Source organism: Bombina bombina, chromosome 1 (assembly GCF_027579735.1).
Source record: "Bombina bombina isolate aBomBom1 chromosome 1, aBomBom1.pri, whole genome shotgun sequence".
Lineage (NCBI taxonomy): Eukaryota > Metazoa > Chordata > Amphibia > Anura > Bombinatoridae > Bombina > Bombina bombina.
This window is the reverse complement of record NC_069499.1, coordinates 925050621-925073876: the sequence shown is the minus strand read 5'-3', so window position 1 is coordinate 925073876 and position 23256 is coordinate 925050621. Positions and strand designations below refer to the sequence as shown.

General features: G+C 36.7%; 1 protein-coding gene across 1 annotated transcript in view; it reads left to right on the top strand.

The window, feature by feature from the left end:
* The first annotated feature begins 1352 nt into the window (after positions 1-1352).
* The window catches only part of CDH15 (cadherin 15), a 66748-nt gene continuing 44844 nt past the window's right edge, over positions 1353-23256 (top strand). Inside the window, exon 1 of the mRNA XM_053693172.1 lies at positions 1353-1468. Within this exon, the coding sequence (XP_053549147.1) occupies positions 1415-1468 (54 nt within the window). The 5' untranslated portion in view covers positions 1353-1414. The remainder of the gene's footprint in view (positions 1469-23256) is intronic.

The following is a 23256-nucleotide window of genomic DNA, read 5'->3' as shown; positions in this document are numbered from 1 at the left end:
GGATGATTGCTGTCCGCCAGTGCCGCCACCTTAGAGGAGTTAACGACCGCTGCTTCTTAACTTAAGTTTCCGGCAAGCCGGAAACTTCGGGGGTAAATTGCAGCATCCGCTGCTTGGTAAATTTACCCCCAGGTGTGCAGTCTAAACCACATTAAGCTGTGTCTTTTCATCACCATCCTTGCTGAATATGTTGAAATCACCAGTACATGTTATGGTATTCTCTGCTACCAAAAGATGCACAGTAATTACCTGGACCATTATTTTTTTATTTTATTTTTTATGGTAGGAGACAATGCAATTTTTTACTGGTTGGAGACAAAATATTTTCTTATAAACAGATGTAAAATGAGCAATTGTTTAGCAAAATAAGTGTTTCAAACCTTCTTGCACCCAGACCTAAAAGTATAGGTCAGGAGTAGTGTAGTAAAAACGATATACCCCCCCAACTCTCTAGTGGAACAACCGTGATTTAGATTTTATTTTTTTATTAATACATTTGTATTGAGTTTAAATTGCTTGAGTGTATCATATGAAAAGAACAAGTATGCTTTTTCTTTCAACGTATTTAATGTTTGCAGTATATTATTCTGCAAAACATAAATCCTCAATACTTTTGCAGTCCACAGTGGTTCTCATCGTTTTTGCAGTTTGTTGGCATATCATTACTTCTATTTATTTTGCATATAGATAGATAGATAGATAGATAGATAGATAGATAGATAGATAGATAGATAGATAGATAGATTAGGTGATAGACAGACAGATGTAGATAGATAGATAGATAGATAGATAGATAGATAGATATATGATAGATTTTTCTACATTGTTCTAAATTACAGTATTTGCTTATGCTGTGTTTTTTTATATATTATTTTAACGGTGTTATAAGACAGTCTCTCCAAGTCTTTATTATTCTGTGCAGTCTATTCACTAAAGTCAGCGTATAATTCCATATTTAGTAAATAGACGAACTAAAATAACAGGGATTGGTGATATCAGAGAGACAGGCTAAGTCATTCATTCTTAGTGAATTTAAGGCAGTGTCTGGAAACTCTGCAATGAATTCATGTTGAATGCTGTGGTGGAACAAGATATGATACCTCCTGTTAAAAGCACACATGCACTGAGGCTTAGATTTTCTAGTGAATAAGGAGAATGTTAGGACCACTCTCCCAGCATCACCCCAAACATGGGAGGGTGCTGAAGCAAGTAGGTGACCTTGCACAGAGCAGGCCCTGTGTGTAATTGGCACAGCTGCTTTACCATCATCCCCCATCAGAGCTTCCCCTCCTACACCACACAAGCACAGGAGTAAAGTTTCAGTTGCTCTCACACTTGTGCTGTCACTCACAGCAGGGAAAGAGACCGGGTGTCACAAACAGACAGTCACACACAGACCTTCACCACTTTCACAATGGAGTCCCAAACCCTGCTGGCCCTGTGCTTTCTGGTGCCCTTTTTATGGCAGGTAAGTACTTTTAGTGCAAATGCCCCATAGCAGTAAGTCTAGTTTATTGTATGTAATCACTTATCTGTTTTTTTAAATAGCTTTTTATTGCAAGTTTGCACGCCGGCTTTCAAATGCTAGGGACATCATCTAACTGTCACATGTGCTTTGTGCAATTTCCCTTAATTACAGGTATTCTAACCCCCTACAGAACATATCTAATATCCTCAAAGACGTAAGCAAATAGACAGATAATATTGTATTTTAAAAAACTTTTTCTAATGAAATAGAATCTGTCCATGTTTTCCAATTTTAAAATGTAGTGGATGCATAGTGTTGTTTTCCATTAAAGGGACACTGTACCCAAATTTTTTCTTTCGTGATTCAGATAAGCAACTTTCTAATTTACTCCTATTATCAAATTTTCTTCATTCTCTTGGTATCTTTATTTGAAATGCAAGAATGTAAGTTTAGATGCCGGCCCATTTTTTGTGAACAACCTGGGTTGTCCTTGCTGATTGGTGGATAAATTCATCCACCAATAAAAAAAGTCTTGTCCAGAGTTCTGAACAAAAAAAATTATTATTTTTTCAAATAAATATAGCAAGAGAACGAAGAAAAATTGATAATAGGAGTAAATTAGAAAGTTGCTTAAAATTGCATGCTCTATCTGAATCACGAAAGAAAAAAATTGGGTTCAGTGTCCCTTTAAGGATGAATAACATTTAGCAGCAAAACAATATTTTAGTACCATAAAAGGCCAAAAATGCAGTAGGAGTAAAAAAAAAAGAAATAAATAAACATTGTGTACTAACCTATGTTTTGAAGCAATATAATCAATTAAACAACATTTATAGCTTTGAATCTATACCACCCCACTCAGAATGTATTATTAATAACTAGCAAATATAGGTAATTTCTTTAATGAGGGAAAAACACGGATTTAAAATATTTCACCTGAGTGTTTCAGGTGGTTCAAGCGCTAGCAGAGTATTTTAAATCTAAAAAAAAACTTATTAAATGCTGTAGATTACACTTATATACCTATAATATTTGTAGATTCTATAACAATTGAAAAGATTCTCCCCAAAAAACTCAATTTTTTATGTTTTATATTTAGAAAATAGAGGATAAGACTTTTGTTGTTATGTTCAACTCTGCTAGGTTTATTCATGAATATACTACTCACTATTTAAAAGTATATTATTTAGAAGTATATTTTTCTCCAAAATTATTTACATCTGACGTTAGTTGTAAACTGATCATTAAAATGTATTAAGATAGTTGTTTTAACAATCATTTGTTAAAGAGACACTGTACTACAGTATTACATTTATCAGTATTACATTTATCAGGAATTATTCCTTTGTGTTTGTTTTTGTATTTGAGATAGCTGGTTTAGCTCACAGTCATCACCAATTGTTTACAAGGATATGTCCATTTAAATTGGCTGACCTTGCAGAAAGTGCATACCTGCTTATGTTATCTCATGTATCTTTACACTTCTAACATTTAGTTATTGAAATGTTAATTGATGCTTGGGGTGTTCAAAGAGCAAGACCAGCTATTTCAGATACAAAATCTCTATTTTCCCACCCCCCACTGGGAGGTTCATTTATGCTGTTATCTCCCGTATACATACTAGTTTTTCTATAGATAATTCAATCATATTCATATTTTCAGTATAGATGGTGGATTCAACAGGCACACTCAGCTATTTGTTATGACAAAATAAAGGTAAAGGAGCTGTTTCAAACATTGTAATACACTCCAGAATATAAAACAGCATATTGTGAATGTATTAAAGGGGAGATAATGTTACAATACAATGTCCCTTTAAGTTAAAAAATGACACATGGCCTGGCCTACAATCTCTGCTTTTTTTGTTGAAACATCTTCCATATGCTGTCATATGTGAGCTGATAAGTTTGCAGCTGCAGAGAATTTAGGAGAGTTCTCAAAACTTAGTTGTACAAATGCAAAACTCTTGGTTAATGCTGTTGTTGGAAAGAGATGTCTATTGGTTGGAGAATAGTTCTTTTTAACTACTTGGCAGTGGAACACTAAAAACAGACTGGTTTATGTAGAATGATAATGAGAAATAGCATGAGTTTAATTTAGTATCTGATCGGGTTAATTAGAATTACTTTATGCGGTGTAAAAGTGCTCTCATAGTTTAAATAGGTATAGGAAAATTATATGGAATTGTTATTACAAGAAAATCTTTTCTTTACAGTGAAAATTTGATTGAAAAAAATGTAATTTCCTGGAAAAGGCCTTTAAAGGTTTATTACAAATCTGAATTAGATCAAACCAAACAGAAAAATAAAAAAGGGAAGCAAAAGAAAGTGAATACTCTTAAAGGTATATGAAACGAAACCGTTTTTGTTCATGATTCAGATAGAGCTTGCAATTTTAAGCTATTTTCTAATTAACTTCTATTATAAAAAAAAAATTCCGTTCTCTTAGTATCTTTATTTGACAAACAGGAATATAAGCTTAGGAGACAGCACATTTTTAGTTCAGTGCTTGGGTAGCGCGTACTGATTGGTAGCTAAATGTAGCAATAATTTTTTGTGGTACAAAGCAGAATGAATGTGTGCTTTGGGGACTTCTGATGTGTGGGCAACTAATTACAACTATAAAAAAAGAGAACAGCAGACAACCTAACATAAGTCTGGCTGTGTGGCACTGGACATTTTTAGGAAATATTTTATTATGTATCTGTTTGATAGCCATAAATCTATATGCGGTCCTTAAATGTTGATCTATGGCCCTGTGTGTTTGGAAGTGGGTCCTCACTGTTTTACATGATTACAAATAAGTTGCAATAAAGATAAAGCAATATAAAATGTAACCTTTATTATCATCAGTCAAGCTCAAACAATATGGGCTCAGTGTACTAAGCAGCGAGTGTGCTTTCCGCAATGTAAGAAGCAGCGGTCATCAGAAGGGGGCAGCATTAAGCACTCAAGTGACTGTGTAACGATACATCCGGGCAGCGGACGTACTGTGTCCACTGACATTCAATGCAAAGCCCAGGGCGGATAGGAACTTGCTTCTATGAGGTCACTATGTGGCCCTATGCATCTATGAGGTCACTCTGTGACCCTATGCATCTATGAGGTCACTCTGTGGCCCTCTGCATCTATGAGGTCACTATGTGGCCCTCTGCATCTATGAGGTCACTATGTGGCCCTCTGCATCTATGTGGTCACTATGTGGCCCTCTGCATCTATGTGGTCACTATGTGGCCCTCTGCATCTATGAGGTCACTATGTGGCCCTCTGCATCTATGAGGTCACTATGTGGCCCTCTGCATCTATGAGGTCACTATGTGGCCCTCTGCATCTATGAGGTCACTATGTGGCCCTCTGCATCTATGAGGTCACTATGTGGCCCTCTGCATCTATGTGGTCACTATGTGGCCCTCTGCATCTATGAGGTCACTATGTGGCCCTCTGCATTAATGAGGTCACTATGTGGCCCTCTGCATCTATGAGGTCACTATGTGGCCCTCTGCATCTATGAGGTTACTATGTGGCCTTCTGCACCTATGAGGTCACTCTACAACACATAGCAACTGAATTATGTTGGAGCCTGTCCAGATAAAAGTAATGAGACCTGTTATGATGATGTTGTGTTTATAATTTAAGGGACATGTAAAAGAGCAATAACACGCTCTAATGCAACATTTTTAAACACATATTTAATTCTCTGACAATGCACTACTGGTCCTTAGATAAATGTGGCCACTGAGTTAATCGTTCAGTATATGTGAGTAGCCACCAATCACTGGCCATGTTCAGCTCAGGAGTGGAAGTGCATTGTTGCTCTAGAGTTAAATTTAAAGAAACAGTAAAGTCAAAATAAAACTTTCATTATCCAGATAGAGAATGCAATTACACACCCAAAATGTTTCTATCATGATCCAGATAGAGGATACAATTTTAAATCAACTTCCCAATTTATTTCTTTTATTTAATTTGCATTATTCTCTTGGTATGTTTTGTTGAATAGATAGATAGGCAGGCTCATTAGCAGCAGTACTCTACTGAGAGCTACCTACTGATTGGTGGCTGCACATTTATGCCTCTCTTCATTGGCTCACTTGTGTGTTCAGCTAGCTCCCAGTAGTGTATTGCTGCTCCTTCAACAAAGGATTACAAGAGAATAAAGCAACTTTGATAATAGACGTCATTTGGAAAGTTCTTTTAAAATGCTCTATCTGGATCATGAAAGAAACATTTTGGGTTTCCTGTCCCTTTAACTAGGTGTGCAACCCCTTTCTTCAACATTAGATCATTTAGCTATAGCTATTAGTTAATTTTCTGTTCACTTAATAGAGTACCTCCTTACAACCTTCAGGACAGGCTCATACAATGTTGCTGTATTTAAATAATGTAGGTTGATTTAATGGCTGCAGATTGTTCTGGTCTTGTTCTGGTAATCTGCAGTCATTCTATGTTACTTAGAAATCCAATACTGTTAGAGATTGTCTTAGTAAGATGCAGCCAAGTCTCTTCGCACTGTCTGAGACTGTGCTGGTGTCCCAGAGGTAAACTTATAGCCAGATTCAGAGCAAACAGCTTAAGCACTACAGCATCAAAGTGTCTTCCACTTGCCATCCCGAGAGCCTTCAACCTTCTGTCTCTGTGATGATAGAAAACTCACAGATGGAGCTGAAATGTGTATGGTAGCGAGACTACTTTGTAGCAGGGGGTACATATGTTTTGACAACATGAAATGAGTTTTAAGTAATATTAATGTTTAACTAAGATACAGGTATACCTCACTTTACAGCGCTTCACTTTACAGCGCTTCGCTAATATAGCGGTGCAGTAATCGTCATGAGATTGTGAGAAAAGTGACTGGCACCATTTTGTTATGATTAGTTCACTCTGTTTATAGCATTACAGTGCAATCTGTGTCTCAGTGTTATAATCTGGCAAATTTTACTACAGTAATTGTCACTATTTTACAGGTACAGTATTTATTGAATACTTATTGAATACTGTGCTGTGCTAGTGTTAAACTAAACGTGGCACTATTGCACCCCTAATATGTGTTAGTTCAAACATGTTTTTTTTTTTTTTTTTTTTTTTTTTTAAACATTTTTATTGAGGAGTTGCATATTACAGTGGTTTGAAGCACCAGGATATATAAAAAATACAGATATAAGAAAATAAGTAAATAAGAACAAGAATTATGCATGAATCTGTGCAAAGGAGGGCTACCAAAATGGTACATGGTCTAAAAAATAAAACTTACCAGGATAGGCTCAATGACCTAAATATGTATAGCTTAGAGGAGAGAAGGGAAAGAGGTGATATGATAGCAACTTTTAAGTACATTAAAGGGTTTAGTAAAACTGAGGCTGTGGGTATTTTACATAAAATGGAAAATTCAAGAACAAGGGGTCATGAGCTCAAGCTAAAGGGTAGTAGATTCAGGAGTAATTTGAGGAAGCACTTCTTTACAGAAAGAGTGATTGATTTATGGAATAAACTTCCTCAAGAGGTAGTAGCAACAAACACTGTGGGGGACTTTAAAAATGCATGGGACAAGCATAAGGCTATCCTACGAACTAGATAAGTTTATACTGTTAGGTAAGGTCGGGCAGACTTGCTGGACCTATGGCTCTTATCTGCCGTCAATATCTATGTTTCTATGTTTCTATACAGCGGTATGGAAAACATTCTGGTGTTCTGTAGGTGATTTTCCTCTTTTTGGTCCCTTTTAGACATATTATGGACCACTCTTGGGTCCATATGTACAGTATATAGGAAACATGTAGGGATCAGTAAGTACAAACATAACATACATAAAAACTAGCTAAATAATAAAACTGCAATTGAGGAGTTACATATTACAGTGGTTTGAAGCACCAGGATATAGAAAAAATACAGATATAAATAAGATAAGTAAATAAAAACATGAATTATGCATTCAGCGGTATGGAAAACATTCTGGTATTCTTTAGCTGATTTTCCTCTTTTTTATCCCATTTAGACATATCTTGGACCGCTCTTGGGTCCATATATATAATATATAGGAAACATATAGGGATCAGTGAGTGCAAGCAAAACATACACAAAAACTGGCTAAATAACACTACAATTGCCTATTTATATCAACAGGGAGGGTATCAATAGAGTGTATTATTAGTGGGGGTGGTTGGCTGCTGATGGCATATAAACTTAACTGGAGGTGTATCTAACAGAGTCTCATAGAAAATTATCATGAGGGTAACTACAAGAGGCTTGTGCCTGAGATAGAGAGCAGGTTTATAATCTGGGACCCTAGATGTAAGTGGTTTGATGCTAAGTCATATGACAACCTGGTCGCCAGCAACGCATCCAATTATGCATCAAGGTTGGTCCGCTCCTCATACTGCTCAGGCACCCCCTATGCTGGGGGGTGATGAAGTTAAGATCAAGTTGTGTTTCCCTAAATTACAATAAAGATCTCTGCTGGCGGTACCCACATATTACATAAATGTGCAAGTATAATCATCCCCCAACACAGTACCCTCGCAATATGATAGCGCTAAAACAGGGAGCAACAAACAGTCAACAGGACTTTTGAACTAAACTTATACGCAGTGCTACTACCTTATGTAACTAAACACACTGACGGTTCTGAACAGCATGGTTCTCAGCCGGTATCAAAACACCAGTGTGTCCATACAAACATCGCCACATAACAAGGGACATGCTGTTCATTCATGTATTTGGTACGATGTCTCCCAAATAAGCATAGAGATAGTCCGGTTGTTGTCAGTCTGTCATCAGGTTGTTTTATGTCCCTGGTTTCGGCTGGTATGCCATCCATAATGTTATTTGGGGTAACGATCTCATGTTCGTATAGTGTTAGCAGTGATTGCACTCGATGGTAATTCAGTCCCCAAGTATTAGTGGCTGTCTCCATTTCAGAGCCTCTCCCCTCACCTGGCCCACTCTGTATGTAAAGTCGCGGGGCAACAGCCGATGCACCTCCATCACCCCCCGGTCTTACAAGCAGCCCTGCTGGTTCCGGTGATGAACAGGCGCCGCTATGATGCAGCTCAGGGTCTCCGTCTGAGTCTTTCCTCACTCCAAGTCTAGACCCATTTGATTCCTCGTAAGCAGGTATAAGCCATGTGGACTGATCTGGCAACCATGTGGTATGCGATTTGCTTCCAGCTACTTTAGTGTCCATCGGCCCCATCTGAGAGCTAGCCAATGCTTCCCCTCTGCTATAGGTAAGGAGAGCAGTCTCTCGAGGGGTGTTGGCAATTACTCGGTCCTCCCGTTGCTTTGGCAGGGCGGTAAGCAGTAAAGGTCTCATCTCTGATATTGTTCCCTTCTGGTCGCCATTTTTAGTTCCGGGCGCTGTGGAGAACGTGTCCGATGTATCAGCATGTGAGATTCTGTGGTCGGTATTTTCTGAGTTGACTTGGTAAAGGGAGTTGTGGCATATCCTGTCAAGTAGGCTATCCAGCTTAGCGAAGCGGAGGTTAAGGTCTTGCTCCAGTTCCATTTCCCAGGCAGCCGCCATTTTAGGATAGTCCGATACCCGGTGGCTTGTGGCATCAAGATCATTCATGTTGAAAGCCTTGTAATACATGTGTTGTTGCTTAAAAGATCAGCAAGGCAGTCTCCCACTGCCAGCACTGGTAACCCGGAGGAGCCGGGGGGGTTACAACCTGTATGTAGGCCGCCGCCTCAGGAATTAGACTTCCGAACTGTGTCTCTGTTTTCATGAATACAGCAAAGGAGAGTTAGGTCACAGTCACCCTATATCAGGCAACAGTAGCTTGTTTCAAAATCTGCTGTTAAAGACTCTAAATCGGCAGATTAAAGAGGGATCTTACAGAGCTAACAGTAAATGCGACTGATTAGGTACGCCATTCGGACACGCCCCCAGTCCAAACATGTTTTTAACTTTTTAAACACACTGGCAAGTGAAAAGAAAGCTAAAATCGCCTTGTTTCACTTTAAGGCGGTTTTCACTTTACATCGGGGCTCCGGTCCCCGACTCCCTAACCTGCTGTATGAGCGGGGTATACCTGTATATGGAATATGGTGACCCACCAATCATTTGGGCAAAGGAGACAGGGAGAAAGAGAATTGCCTGAGACTCATCAAAGGAGCATGGTACTCATTTTTTTCTATTGTGTATAAGAAATAACAGCAGTTAAGAGATTCTTTTACAAGGATTAAAGTTAAAGGGACAGTAAAGTCATAATTAGACATTTACGATTTAGACAGAGGATATAATTTTAAACAACTTTCCACTTTACTTATATTATTTAAAGGAACACTGAACCCAAATTTTTTTCTTTCATGATTCAGATAGAGCATGCAATTTTAAGCAACTTTCTAATTTACTCCTATTATCAAAAAGAAAACCCCAACATTTTCTTTCAAGATTCAGGTAGAACATACAATTTCAAACAACTTTTTAATTTACTTCTATTATCAAATTTGCTTAATTCTCTTGTTATCCTTTGTTGAAGGGACAGCATTGCACTACTGGCTACTAGCTGAACTCATCTAGTTAGCAAATCACGAGAGACAAATGTGTGCAGGCACCAATCAGTAGCTAGCTCCCAATGGTGTATGATATGTGTGGATTCTTTTTCAACAAGAGATATAAAGAGAACGAAGCACATTTAAAAATATAAGTTAATGTAAAAATGTCTTAAAATTGCCTGCTCTATCTGAATCATAAAATATTTTCTATCCCTTTGAGTTAAATTCATGTAACACAGAATGTTGGTGATTTATTATTATTTTTTTATTATTATTATTATTATTATTATTATTATTATTAATAAAAATAATAATAATAATAATAATAATAATAATAAGATGATTGTGAATCCTCATTTCCCAGTTGATTTAGTTGTTGGTCGGGTTGTTGTATGTACATTAGCAATAACAAGTACACCTGAACACTTCAGCAAAGAATTCTGGGTTAATTCCCCATTAAATTCCTTACTACACTGAACAGAGTTAAAAGTGTTAGTGTGGCGCTGCACATCATTGCGCACAATTCATGATTGTAACGATAATTCTACACATAGTAACCACAAATATAGTAGGGGCATCCAACTCTCTTAAAGGGGGCAACATTAGAATTTGTATTCTGTGGGCACTCAAAACCCAAAATATATACTGCTTTATGTAGTAAGATAATTGTCTGTTGCATAGAACTTTATAACTGCCACAAACCTACATTTACAGCAAGACCCAGAAACATATGCATGGGCCTCTCCCACATAAGCTGCATGGGTGAGTTAAAGGGACAATCTAGCAAAATAAATACAACTATTTAATCCTAGTGTACATTTGTAAGCACCTTTGCAATATATTTGCCCCTAAAAGAACTCTGCGTTAGTGTTGATTTTTTTTCCGTACTCCTAGTAGTAGTGCTGAAGTATTAGATTGGCTTGGAGCAAACTCACAGTTTAACTGCTTGCTTCTTAATAAAGAGTGTACACGGAGTGTATTTATGCTCAGCTGCTGAGTATGCTGCAAAATCTGTGCTGTAAAAAGGACAGCTTGGGAGTTAAAAAGTCCTTATTTTTAACAACATATATGTTGCAAATCTAAGTACAACATATTCTAGGACTATATAATGTCCCTTTAAATAGGTGGTGTGGAAGCAGTATATGTGTGTGTGTGTTGCACATGGGGGAAAAATGGATGAATAGTATTGGAGTAACATCGGAATGCTTCACTATAACATAAATATCTCAAGCTGGGATACAGCCCCATTGAAAATATCAGTTCAAATTATCTAAGTTATTCTGACAAAAGCATTATTATGGGAAATTGAATTAGACATTCATGATTTACACAGAACATACAATTCTAAACAACTTTCAAATGTACTTCTATTATTTAATTTGCTTCCTTCTCTTGTTATCCTTTGCTGAAAGGTTTATCTAGGTAAGCTCAGGAGCAGCAAAAAATCTAGGTCCTAGCTGCTGATTGGTGGCTGCATATATATAGTGATTGTCATTGGCTCGCCCATATGTTCAGTTAGAAACCAGTAGTGCATTGCGGCTCCTTCAACAAATGAGACCAAGAGAATGAAGCAAATTTGATAATAGAAGTAAACTGGAAAGTTGTTTAAAATTGTACGTTCTACCTTAATCACAAAAGAAAAGTTTTGGGTTTCCTGTCCCTTTAAGTTGGACAGCTTTGTATTATAATTTTTTTTTCTACACAATGTTAAAGGGGCATTGTTTTCAGATATTTTCTTTCATGTATATGAAAAAGCAGCAGTTAAAAAATTTAATATATTTTACATGAAAACACTTGGTTGAAAGCTGTTTAAATGAGTGAAACTAACTGGGAGTACAGAGATGTTGTAGCTCACTGGCTCAAAAGGTTAGTTCTTACAGAAAAAAAAATTGGTTTATTCCGCTCAGGAGCATCTATTAAAAAAAAAAGAAATGTGTTGTAATCTATTTTAGATGGTCCAGAGAAATATTTTGGACATAATAGTCAAACTTTGAATGTGGAATGAGCAATATATTGTACTTGTATTAGCAAAAATGTTTCTAGAACCAAAAAAAACATTGTTTTAGCAGCATACACGTGTATTCTAGGAGTGCCTGATACACCATGTCTGTTTAGATTGTTATGAGAATTGAAAATAAGAAAGAAGCACTATTATTTATTTTCAATTCTGATTCCATATATTTCCTGCACTAGGCACTTCCCCCTATACCCCCTAGGTATATTGTTCCACCTTAGGAGGTATTAAGGTGTGTGTAATCTACCCTCATCTTCCTGACTACCATCAGGGCTTATTTATATAACTGTTTAGATTGTTGGCAGTGGCTTGTATGATGCAAACTAAGCAGGCCAGCCCTTTAAGCAGGATGAGAGGGGCACCTGCCCAAGACCCCCGTGTTTTGGGGGGCCAAGCACTTTCAGGGGTGAGGGTATGAGAAGGTTCAATGTATATCCTGTATTTAGTTTATGAAGTGTTTATGGTAGCAGGAGATATAAATATTGTTATTCATATCATAGGTAACACTGAATGTTGGGACAGGAGTGGGCCATGGGCCACCTAAATGTAGCCACCAATCAACAAGCACTACCCAGGTGATGAACCAAAAATGGGCCGTCTCCTAAGCTTACATTCCTGCATTTTCAAATAAAGATACCAAGAGAACAATGAAAAATTGATAATAGGAGTAAATTAGAAAGTTGCTTTAAATTGCACGCTCTATCTTAATCATCAAAGAAACAAATGTGGGTTTCATATCCCTTTAATTGTTCAATGTGTATGTTTTATACATTCAACAAAACTGGTCTGAATAATTTTTAATGTTATTCTCATCTGATAATTGCAGTAGATTTTCCACACACTGGCACTATCTACAATATTTGATATTCAGTTTCAGATGTGTAGGCGCAGACTATGGTCTGATTGATACAGTATTCATTTTTGTATTCAATTCACCTTACTTAACTTTATTTAAAAAAATACAAACAAAAAAACAAGAAAAAAAAAACCCACACACACATACATAATGACACTCTCCAAATACCAGGAGCTTTTATAGCAGAAAATTATTTTATTGTTCTACATGAAAGTCTTTTTATTTTTATATGGGTCATTTTACTAGTCCCCCCTTACTGTGCAGAGGAATGTGTGACAGCCATGAAATGTTTGGAATGTTGTGTTTGTGACTCAGCGACGTGGATCCAATATGGCTCCCTTTAGATACGGGTTTGTTGGACTCCACTGGACTTTGCCATATTGTATGACTATCTGACCTCTTTGCTGTGAAATCAGAAGCAAAGCCACAGTGTGGAATTTCCAGGGAGGGAATTGAGGGTTTGTAAAATGTCTTAATGCTGATTGTCTATGTTTGTTATAGATGTCCAGACCTCATGTGTCCCTTTAGATAGAGGTTTGCAAGTCACGCTGGCCTCTTCCTCATATCTTTAGAAATTTAAAGACCTACTTGATCCATTACTCACATATGCAGCAAGGTTATTTATACTAGCGAACCATTTGTTAGTTCTGTAAAGTTTGCATCGTCTTCCCATACACAATATCTCCCAAATAACTCAGGTCTTTTACTGGATAGGATGTCCATCAAACTCATTTGGTTTTTTCAAATCTATAAGGATTTTTAATGATTTATTATTATCAGTGGTGGCTGTTCTAATTCTCAAAGTTGTCAACAGCCATAAATTTGCAAGGTGGTTCCCTCTGTGATACGTCCTTTATTTTAGCAGGATAATGAGAACAAAATGGGAATTTAAATTGACAGTAAAGTCAAAATTAAACATTCAGACAGAGCATACAATTTTAAATAACTTTCTGACTTACTTCTATTATCTAATTCACTTCCTTCTCTTTGTTAAAAGCATACCTAGGTAGGTTTAGGCACAGCAATGCACTACTGGGAGGTAGCTGGTGATTGGTGGCTGTAAATAAATGCCTCTTGTTATTGGCTCACCCAATGTTTTTTAACTGTAGTGCATTGCTGTTTCTTCAATAAAGGATAGCAAGAGAATAAAGCAAACTTGATAATAAAAGTAAATTGAAAAGTTGTTTAAAATTGTATGCTCTCTCTGAATCATTGAATATTTTTTTTGAGTTTTATGTGCCATTAAATAAGAAAAGCAGGGATTATTGGCAGAACATTATTAGCTTTCCCCATCAGTCTTGATATGTAGTTTTGTGACAATGTTTCTTAGTAAATGTAATTTAATAAAAATAAATAAAAAATTAAGCTGCAATGCGATAATGGTATAGTTAAAGGGAAATGAAACCCAAAGATGTTCTTTTAGGATTCAGACAGAGCATACCGTTTTTAAAAAAAGTTTCCTTCCAGTTATCAAATATTTTCGTTCCCATGATATTCTGTGTGGAAGAGATACCTAGATAGGCATCTGGAGCACTACATTGCAGGAAATAGTGCTGCCATATAGTGCTCTTGCTAATGGATTACATTCTTGCAAAACTGCTGCCATATAGCGCTCTAGAAATGGGCTGGCTCCTAAACATACGTCTCTGCTTTTCAGCCAAAGATACCAAGAAAACAAAGAATATTTGGTAATAGAAATAAACTAGAAAGTTGGTTAAAATCAGATTCATGACAGATTTCATGTCCCTTTAAAATAACCTCTGGCGCAGCAATACGCTGCCAGCCCTGAGCACAAGACAGTAATAATCAATGTGTAGAAAACTTTTTCCTACTACAGCCTCTATGGAGTGGTGGTAAAAAGAAAAGCACAATTATCAGAATTACATTTAAAGGGACAGTATACTATAAAATTGATTTTCCCTTAATGTGTTTCCAATTACTTTATTTACCAGCTGCAGAGTATGAAATGTATGAGATTTGCTTTTTAATGTTTATTTGTGTATATGAATTAGCTGATTTTGTGTTTTGAAGCCACAACCTAATAAAACGGGTTGAGCTTGTAGGTATAATCAGATCTAATTACTTTATCACATACATGCTTCTTTATCTTATATCTGTCCATAAACCAATCACCAATACTTGTAGAGAACAATGGAAAATTAACATTTTATTACCTTATCTCTTCTATAACCCACTAGGAGTGTAATTTCTTCTACTGGTTGTGTTAACACAGCTTGGCCTCGAGGCCAAAAACTTTAAGGATAGGTGTGGATACCACTGGCTACATAAGCTATTTCAAAAGCCAATATAAGGGCAATGAAGTACTTATAAACAATTTAATACACTCCAGCAGGTAAAGTGGAACATTGGGAACAAATTAAAGGGGATTTTTTTTTTAGTAAACTGTCCCTTTAAGTGGGTAAATATATACTGTATATATGATGAAAGTGCATTGCAAAGGTTCAAATACAACCTGCTAATGTGGTGATCAGTACTCTACCAGCCCCTAGTCTGTCATACATCTTACAAAGCAGTCTAAATATGACAATCCAACAGCTGGACATTTTTGGCATATCCTAAGGGAGAGGCCTGGGAACAACATCCTAATCCTAAAGAGCAAACCAAGTCAGTTCCCCCCCCCCCCCCCATGTCTCAGACACTGCAATGTGGCAGATGCCAACTACCTAATACATTCAGCATGGACTGTCCTTTGATTTAATTCTAATAAAACATACAGGAGACAAATGGAACCTTTAGCTTCATGTATTGTTTTTTTATTATTTTTTTTTTTGCTGTGGCTGGTGCATTTTTTCTACATATTTGATAAAATTAGAGAAATGCATTTTTTATATATAAACAGTTGTGTTCAATAAGAGTTTATATTAGCTGTGTTATTGGTAATATATTTTATAATGGGGCATTGAGATTATAATACAAAGTTATATAATTAGGTATAGTATAAACACCTTTGCAATATACTGTCATGTTTGTCCTCTTTTCTGTAATTAAAGGGACAGCTAACTCTTTGAGATTGTATCATAAAAGTGCTTAATTATGCCCAGTAATTCAACTTTGCAATATATGTACATTATTATTATTAGCCTCTTTTCCTGTTATGTAAGTCTGTAAATTGTGGATTTTCCAGTCCTGAAAATAGAAAAAGCACATGGCAGACTTTACAAGCCTAACCCTGCCACATATATCTGCCTAATTTGAAGCGTGTTATCTTATCATGTCTGCTAAAGCCAAACAATGGAGATTTTGTTAACAAAATGACAGTGGCAAGGCCTGTCTTCTCCAGATAAGGAAAGTGGTTGGTTGAATTTGACTATTGTAGCAAACAAGGTGTTAAAGGGATAGTAAAGTCCAAGTGAAACTTTCATGATTCAGATAGGGCATGTCATTTTAAACAACTTTCTAATTTACTTTTATCATCAAATTTGCTTTGTTCCCTTGTTATTCTTAGTTGAACGCTAAACCTAGGTAGGCTCGTATGCTAATTTCTAAGCCCTTGAAGGCCGCCTCTCATCTGAATGCATTTGACTTTTTTTCACAGCTAGAGGGCGTTAGTTCATGTGTTTCATATAGATAATATTGTTCTCATGCACATGAAGTTATTTAAGAGTCAGCACTAATTGCTTGTAATGCAAGTCTGTTAAAAGATCTAAGATAAGGAGGCAGTCAGCAGAAGCTTAGATATAAGGTAATTACAGAGGTAAATAGTATATTTATATAACTGTGTTGGTTTTGCAAAACTGGGGAATGGTAAATAAAGGGATTAGCTATCTTTTTAAACAATAACAATTTTGGTGTTTACTATCCCTTTAATCTGTTCTAATGCCATTCAGGCTCTGCTGTGTTTATCTAAAAGTAGACTACAGAAATTACATGGTGAAAATTTAATTTTGAATTTACTGTTTACTTTGTTTTGCAATCCAGGGACACACCTCTTGAAAAGCTTCTTGAAAGTGTATCTCTTTTACTATAGTCCATTATGAGCAGATATAAATGAGTAATCACTATATAAAATATTGATGGGTCACTGTTCTGATCATTTCATTTTGCTAGATGAAAGATTTTTTTTCATATATTTGACATCAATATATTTAGCAAAGTGCCACAAAGTTAGAAAAACAAAATGCTGAGCAAAATGTAATGAAAACTAAATACAATCTGAAAGTCTGATGTGAAAAGTGTTTGTGCACAAGAAGGGCTGCAGAAATGTGAGTATTGATCTCATTATGTGATTCACAGCAGGCGTTAATGTCAAATCCATCATGTTCAGACTGTTTATCTCTTAAAACTTGTATTACAGTTTGTGTTTTCTCCCTGGTCTGTTATAGCAATTAGGTACAGAGAAAAGCAGCTGTATCAGTCACTTTGAAACACGTGAATAATCAAATGGAATTCCAAACCAGTGATACATTACATGGAATTATGGTCATAGATTCTGCTTTCTAGATTCTCCATGGTTCTAAGAGGGGGGGCAATTGGGGTGCACAGAGTAAACATCACATATTTCTAAGCAAAGTCTAAGGACATCGTTTTTAGAAATCAATGTAAAAACAGAGCAATTAGTTAAAAAATATAGACAGTCTCCAAATTTTGTTTCCTGGCTGATAGTCATTTTAAGTTGTTTATTAATAAAAACACAAGAAAAAAAAATCTACAATCTCTTACAGGTTATTCCAGATCTTTAAAGGGACAGTCTTGTCAAAATTAAACATTTATGATTTAGGGAGGGCATGTCATTTTAAACTTTCCTATTTACTTTTATCATCAAATTTACTCTGTTCTTTTGGTATTCTTAGTTGAAAGCTAAACCTAGGTAGCCTCATATGCTAATTTCTAAGCCCTTGAAGGACACCTTAACTGAATGCAAAGCTAGAGGGTGTTAGTTCCTGTGTGTCATATAGATAACATTGTGCTCACGCCCGTGGAGTCACTTATGAGAGGGCACTGATTAGCTAAAATGCAAGCCTGTCAAAAGAACTGAAATAAAGGGGCAGTCTACAGAGGCTTAGATACAAGGTAATCACAAATGTAAAAAGTATATAAATATAACTGTGTTGGTTATGCAAAACTGGTGAATGAGTAAAAAAGGGATTATCTATCGTTTAAACGCATCTATCTCCAGAGTCACAACCACTGTAACTCTGTGGCGTATTTAGGTTTTGTGTTTCCCTAGTCACTCAAAATTTTGCTGTCCAACTTAAGTTTTAGGTCTTTTATGGCCATAATATTTTTTGTCAGGGTGTAATGGGACTTTTTTTCTCATTGCATTTCCAAAGTAAATGTTCACCAGGGCTTGCAAAGCACTTGAATACACTCAGGTGGGTTAAATTAGCACATGTGTACACAGTATACATGTGAGCTGTAATAATATTTATAAATACAGTATATATATATACACCTGTGTGTGTTTTCTTTCATTATTCGATAGAGCATGCAATTGCTAAATGTATCTGCCAATCAGCAAGCCCTATCCAGGGTACTGAACCTTGCTCTATCTGAATCATGAAAGAAAATATCTGGGCTTACTATCCCTTTCAGTCACCTGCTACTCCCAACAGAGACTCAAAAAGTATATGCCTTATGTGACTCAAAGCTGGTGCCCACATTATAATACCTCTGTTATACGAGGAATATAACAAGACTTATTTCTTAAGCCCTCTTGGTAGAACTCTTTATATATAGTGTCTGATTTCTGCTGAGTAAGATAAACGTTTGTTTCAGTCCCCAAAAGAGAGGAAAAAGCTCTTGCAACAATGTAGACCTAAGTGCTGAACCAAATTAAGATATAGGTAAATCATCTTTATTGAATTCAGTATGAAACCATATTTGCGCTCTTGCTACTTTGTGTTGTGGTCAGTTTTTAATAATACATTTCCTAAAAATGTGCAGGGCACAGGGTCAGATTTAATTAAAGTGATTGTAAACTTTAATAAATTACTGCCAAGCATATAAAAGTAATCTTTAAAACAGTGGCACTTTAATTCATTAACATTTTGAAAGACGCTTCATTTTCAAAATATTTACATCGTTCCTCCGCCTGCATCTCATACTGTATTTAGCAGATCAATGAAAAATGTGGCTTCCTCCAATCGTTACGTGCCCCATCTGGAGTCCAGCTTGTGGGGCACGCAAAAATTGGAGTTATGTTTACCATAACTCAATGATAAATATTTTAAAAATGAAGCGGCTTTCATAATGTTAATGAATTAAAGTGCCCCTGTTTTAAATATTACTTTTATATACTGGGCAATAATTTGTTAAAGTTTACAATCACTTTAAGGTTGCAGGGTACCCTCTGTCTGTTGTTGTCCCCTTCAGAGGTCTCTTTTCAGCTATGTCTGCCTTGTTTGCCCTACACTAGAAGTTCCCTAAGCACACATTTTTAAGTTCTGCTTTTTCCTCGGGCCAGAACAAATATAGCCCACATTCCTAGTACTGTATTTTCCCAGGGTTCGCGAAAATGAGTGCAGAGGGCTCTATATGGCCGTCAGTCAGCCGATCTAGAATTTCCCCTGTAAGGAGCGTTAGTACATACATGTTTATACATACAAGGAAGAAATTTAAGAAATGCTATTTAATCAAAATAAAATAAAATGACGTCCTCCCATATAAACAGATTTTAAATCAGTAGTTATTTAGTAATATAAGTTCCATTTATATACTTAGTGCTGTTGAATATAAATGCACTTTACATCTAAAGCAAATTGAACCTACATTTACAGATTCTGAAACATATACTGTACATTGGAGCCACACTGAGAATACGCCCATTGTAGATAAGAAAAACCTTATGTGTGTTGCACAGGGGCAGAGGTAGTGAATTAATGTGGAACAGATAAAAAAGGACTTGGGGTCCTAAGCCTTAGTTTGGACATCCCTGATATTTATACTGACAAACCTGCAATTACAGTTATGCCAGTAAGAGAGGAATGCATTACATAATTCAGGATTTAAGGAATGTCATTATTATGTAATTGGATATATTTTCAGAAGATTTTTTCTTTAAAAGGACATGAAACCCACATTTTTTCTTTCATGATTTAGAAAGAGAATTTCATTTTAAACAACTTTCTTATTTACTTCTATTATCTAATTTTCATTCTCTTGATATATTTTGCTGAAAAGCATATCTAAATCTAAATAGGCTCAGTAGCTGCTGATTGGTGGCTGTACATAGATGCCTCGTGTCATTGGATCACCCATGTGCATTTCTATTTCTTAAACAAAATATATCTAAAGAATGAAGCAAATTCGATAATAGAAGTAAATTGGGATGTTGTTTAAAATTGTATTCTCTGTCTGAATCATGAAAGAAACATTTTGGGTTTATTGTCCCTTTAAGCCCATATAGTCTTCCTTCAATATGTTTTAATCCCAGATAGTAAATGCTTTTTCTTTGCTATCCAGAAGTGAACATAGTTTTTTTTACAAAGCTAGTAAACAATGAGTTCACAAAGAAAATATGTGAATCAACTCTGACTCGCAAAGCACTAAAAATGTTTCATGAGAATAAAAGGTGAAAGTATTTCAAATTTTGTTAATCAAATGGCATGTCTCATGGGTCCTGTACAAGAGCTATCTAGGTAAAAGTACTGGCAAGCAAGTGCACAATGACTTCATATCTGTATGTCTGTGAGCACTGAATAGATTGTGAGCTCTGCAGGAGAGGTGTGGCTGTATTTATATTTAGAATTGCCTGCTCTGAGTGATGTTAATAAGCAGCCAGCATTCTTAGCCCTTTTAGTACCACATCATACTTTATCTCAGACTGTTTGGCACAAGCCCTGGGAAAATAGCTTTCTGAATCTAGTGGGCAAAATACAGGACAAGCCTAAACCCTGAGTTCACTCCCTGAGAATGAATTTATAAAATGCTTTGCAAGTGACCATATAACTAACATAGTTACACCTATAGAACAGTGGTGTATTTAGGTTTTGTGCTGCCCTAGGCATTCAAAATTCTGCTGCCCTCCCACCCCTCAGGTTTTAGGCTATTTTGGCCATAATATTTTCTGGTCATAGCTTCAAAATATAGAGCGTGCTCCATGTGTCTGGAAGTGCTCCCGCCAATATCTTTCCTTTTGTGCCTTCTGCCTCCCGAGCACCACCTGCATATCTGCTCCATTCTTCTATCAGAATAGAAAAGATATCAGATCAGCAAATGCAAGGGACGTTCCGTTTGCTGATCTGACCACAAATACTCACCAAGCATGTGCTCCTCCGCGTCATCGCATTCCAATCCCAGCACGTCACAAATTACTATCGACTAGATTACAAGTGTTGCGGTACGGCTTTTAACGCTGAAAAAAATGGCCATTCCAGAGTAATGGCCAGGAACGCATATTTACGAGTCGTGTCGGTACAGCTGTACCGCAAGCATTTTAGCCTGTAACCCAACGTCCATTCCGCACTCAAAAAAATTACGTTTTTGTGTGGGATTTTCATAGCGCTGGTATTACAGGTTGTGCATTAAGGCTAAAATGCTTGCATTACAGCCTATACCGACACGGTCCATACCGCCATCTGAGACCTGTAGTTATGGATTTTGTGAAAAAAAAAAAGTTTCACAAACTCATAACTAAACTGTTACATAAACTACCTATTAACCCCTAAACCAGCTCCCTCCTGCATCGCAAACACTATTTAAAATTTGTTAACCCCTAATCTGCCGCCCACACACATCGCGACTATTAAATAAACCTAATAACCCCTAATCTGCCGCCTACCCTCATCGCCAACACTTTTTAAATATATTAACCCCTAATCTGCCGCTCCCCGACCTCGCCACCACTATAATAAAGTTATTAACCCCAAACCTCCAGCCTCCCACATCGCCGCCACTATAATAAAGTTATTAACCCCTAAACCTCCGGCCTCCCACATCGCCACCACTAAATAAACCTATTAACCCCTAAACCTCCGGCCTCCCACATCAATTCTCACTAAATAAACCTATTAACCCCTAAACCGCCGGCCGCCCACATCGCAAAACACTAAATTAAACTAACACCCCCTAACACCCACTACATTAAAATTACAATATAACTATCTTTAAATAAATAAAAACTTACCTGTGAAATAAAAATAAACCTAACATTAAACTATAAATTAAAGTAATATTACTATTCTAATAAAATAAAAAAAATACTACCAATTTTAAAGCATAAATTACAAATTTAAAAAAAAACTAACACTACGAAAAAAAATTAAAAAATCTAAAATTACAAAAAATAATTAACACTAAATTACTAAAAAAATAAAAAACACTAAGCTTACAAAAAATAATAAATGAAATGATCAAAAAATAAAAACAATTACACCTAATCTAATAGCCCTATAAAAATAAAAAAGCCCCCCCCACAATAAAAACACCCCCTAGCCTACAATAAACTACCAATAGCCCTTAAAAGGGCCTTTTGTAGAGCATTGCCCTAAGTTAAACAGCTCTTTTACCTGTAAAAAAAATACAAAGTTGTCCCCCCAACAGTAAAACCCAACCAACCCCCCAAAATAAAAAACCTAACTCTAAAAAAACCTAAGCTACATATTGCCCCTAATGGAGCATTTGTATGGGCATTGCCATTAAAATGGCATTCAGCTTTTTTTCCCTGCCCTTAAAAGGGCATTCTGCTCTTTTACAAAAGCCCAAAACCCTAATCTAAAAAAACCCCACCCAAAAAAAATACCTAACACTAACCCCAGAATATCTACTCACGGTTCCTGAAGTCCAGACAGCCATCTCCATCCAGGCGGCGAGAAGTCTTCATCCAGGCGGCGATATCCATCCCGGGGGCATCTTTTATCTTCATCCCGGCGGCGCGGAGCGGAGCCATCCTGGAAGCCGATCCCATCCTGCGCGGAGCATCCTCTCCTGGATGGCTCTCCTCCGCGCCACTGGGATGAAGATAGAAGACGCCCCCCAGATGGATGAAGATATCGCCACCTGGATGAAGACTTCTCACCGCCTGAATGGAGATGGATGTTTGAACTTCAGGAACCATGAGTTGATATTCTGGGGTTAGTGTTAGTTTTTTTTTCTCATTTTTTTTGAGTGTTTTTTTTTTAGATTAGGGCTTTGGGCTTTTTGTAAAAGAGCTGAATGCCCTTTAAAGGGCAGTGAAAAGGGCTGAATGCCCCTTTAAGGGCAATGCCCATACAAATGCCCCTTTAGGGGAGATGGGTAGCTTAGGTTTTTCTGTTAGAGTTAGGTTTTTTTATTTTGGGGAATTGGTTGGGTGGTGGGTTTTACTGTTGGGGGGGACTGTATTTTTTTACAGGTAAAAGAGCTGTTTAACTTAGGGCAATGCTCTACAAAAGGCCCTTTTAAGGACTATTGGTAGCTTATTGTAGACTGGGGGGGTATTGGGGGGGGGTTATTTTTATAGGGCTGTTAGAATAGCTGTAATTGT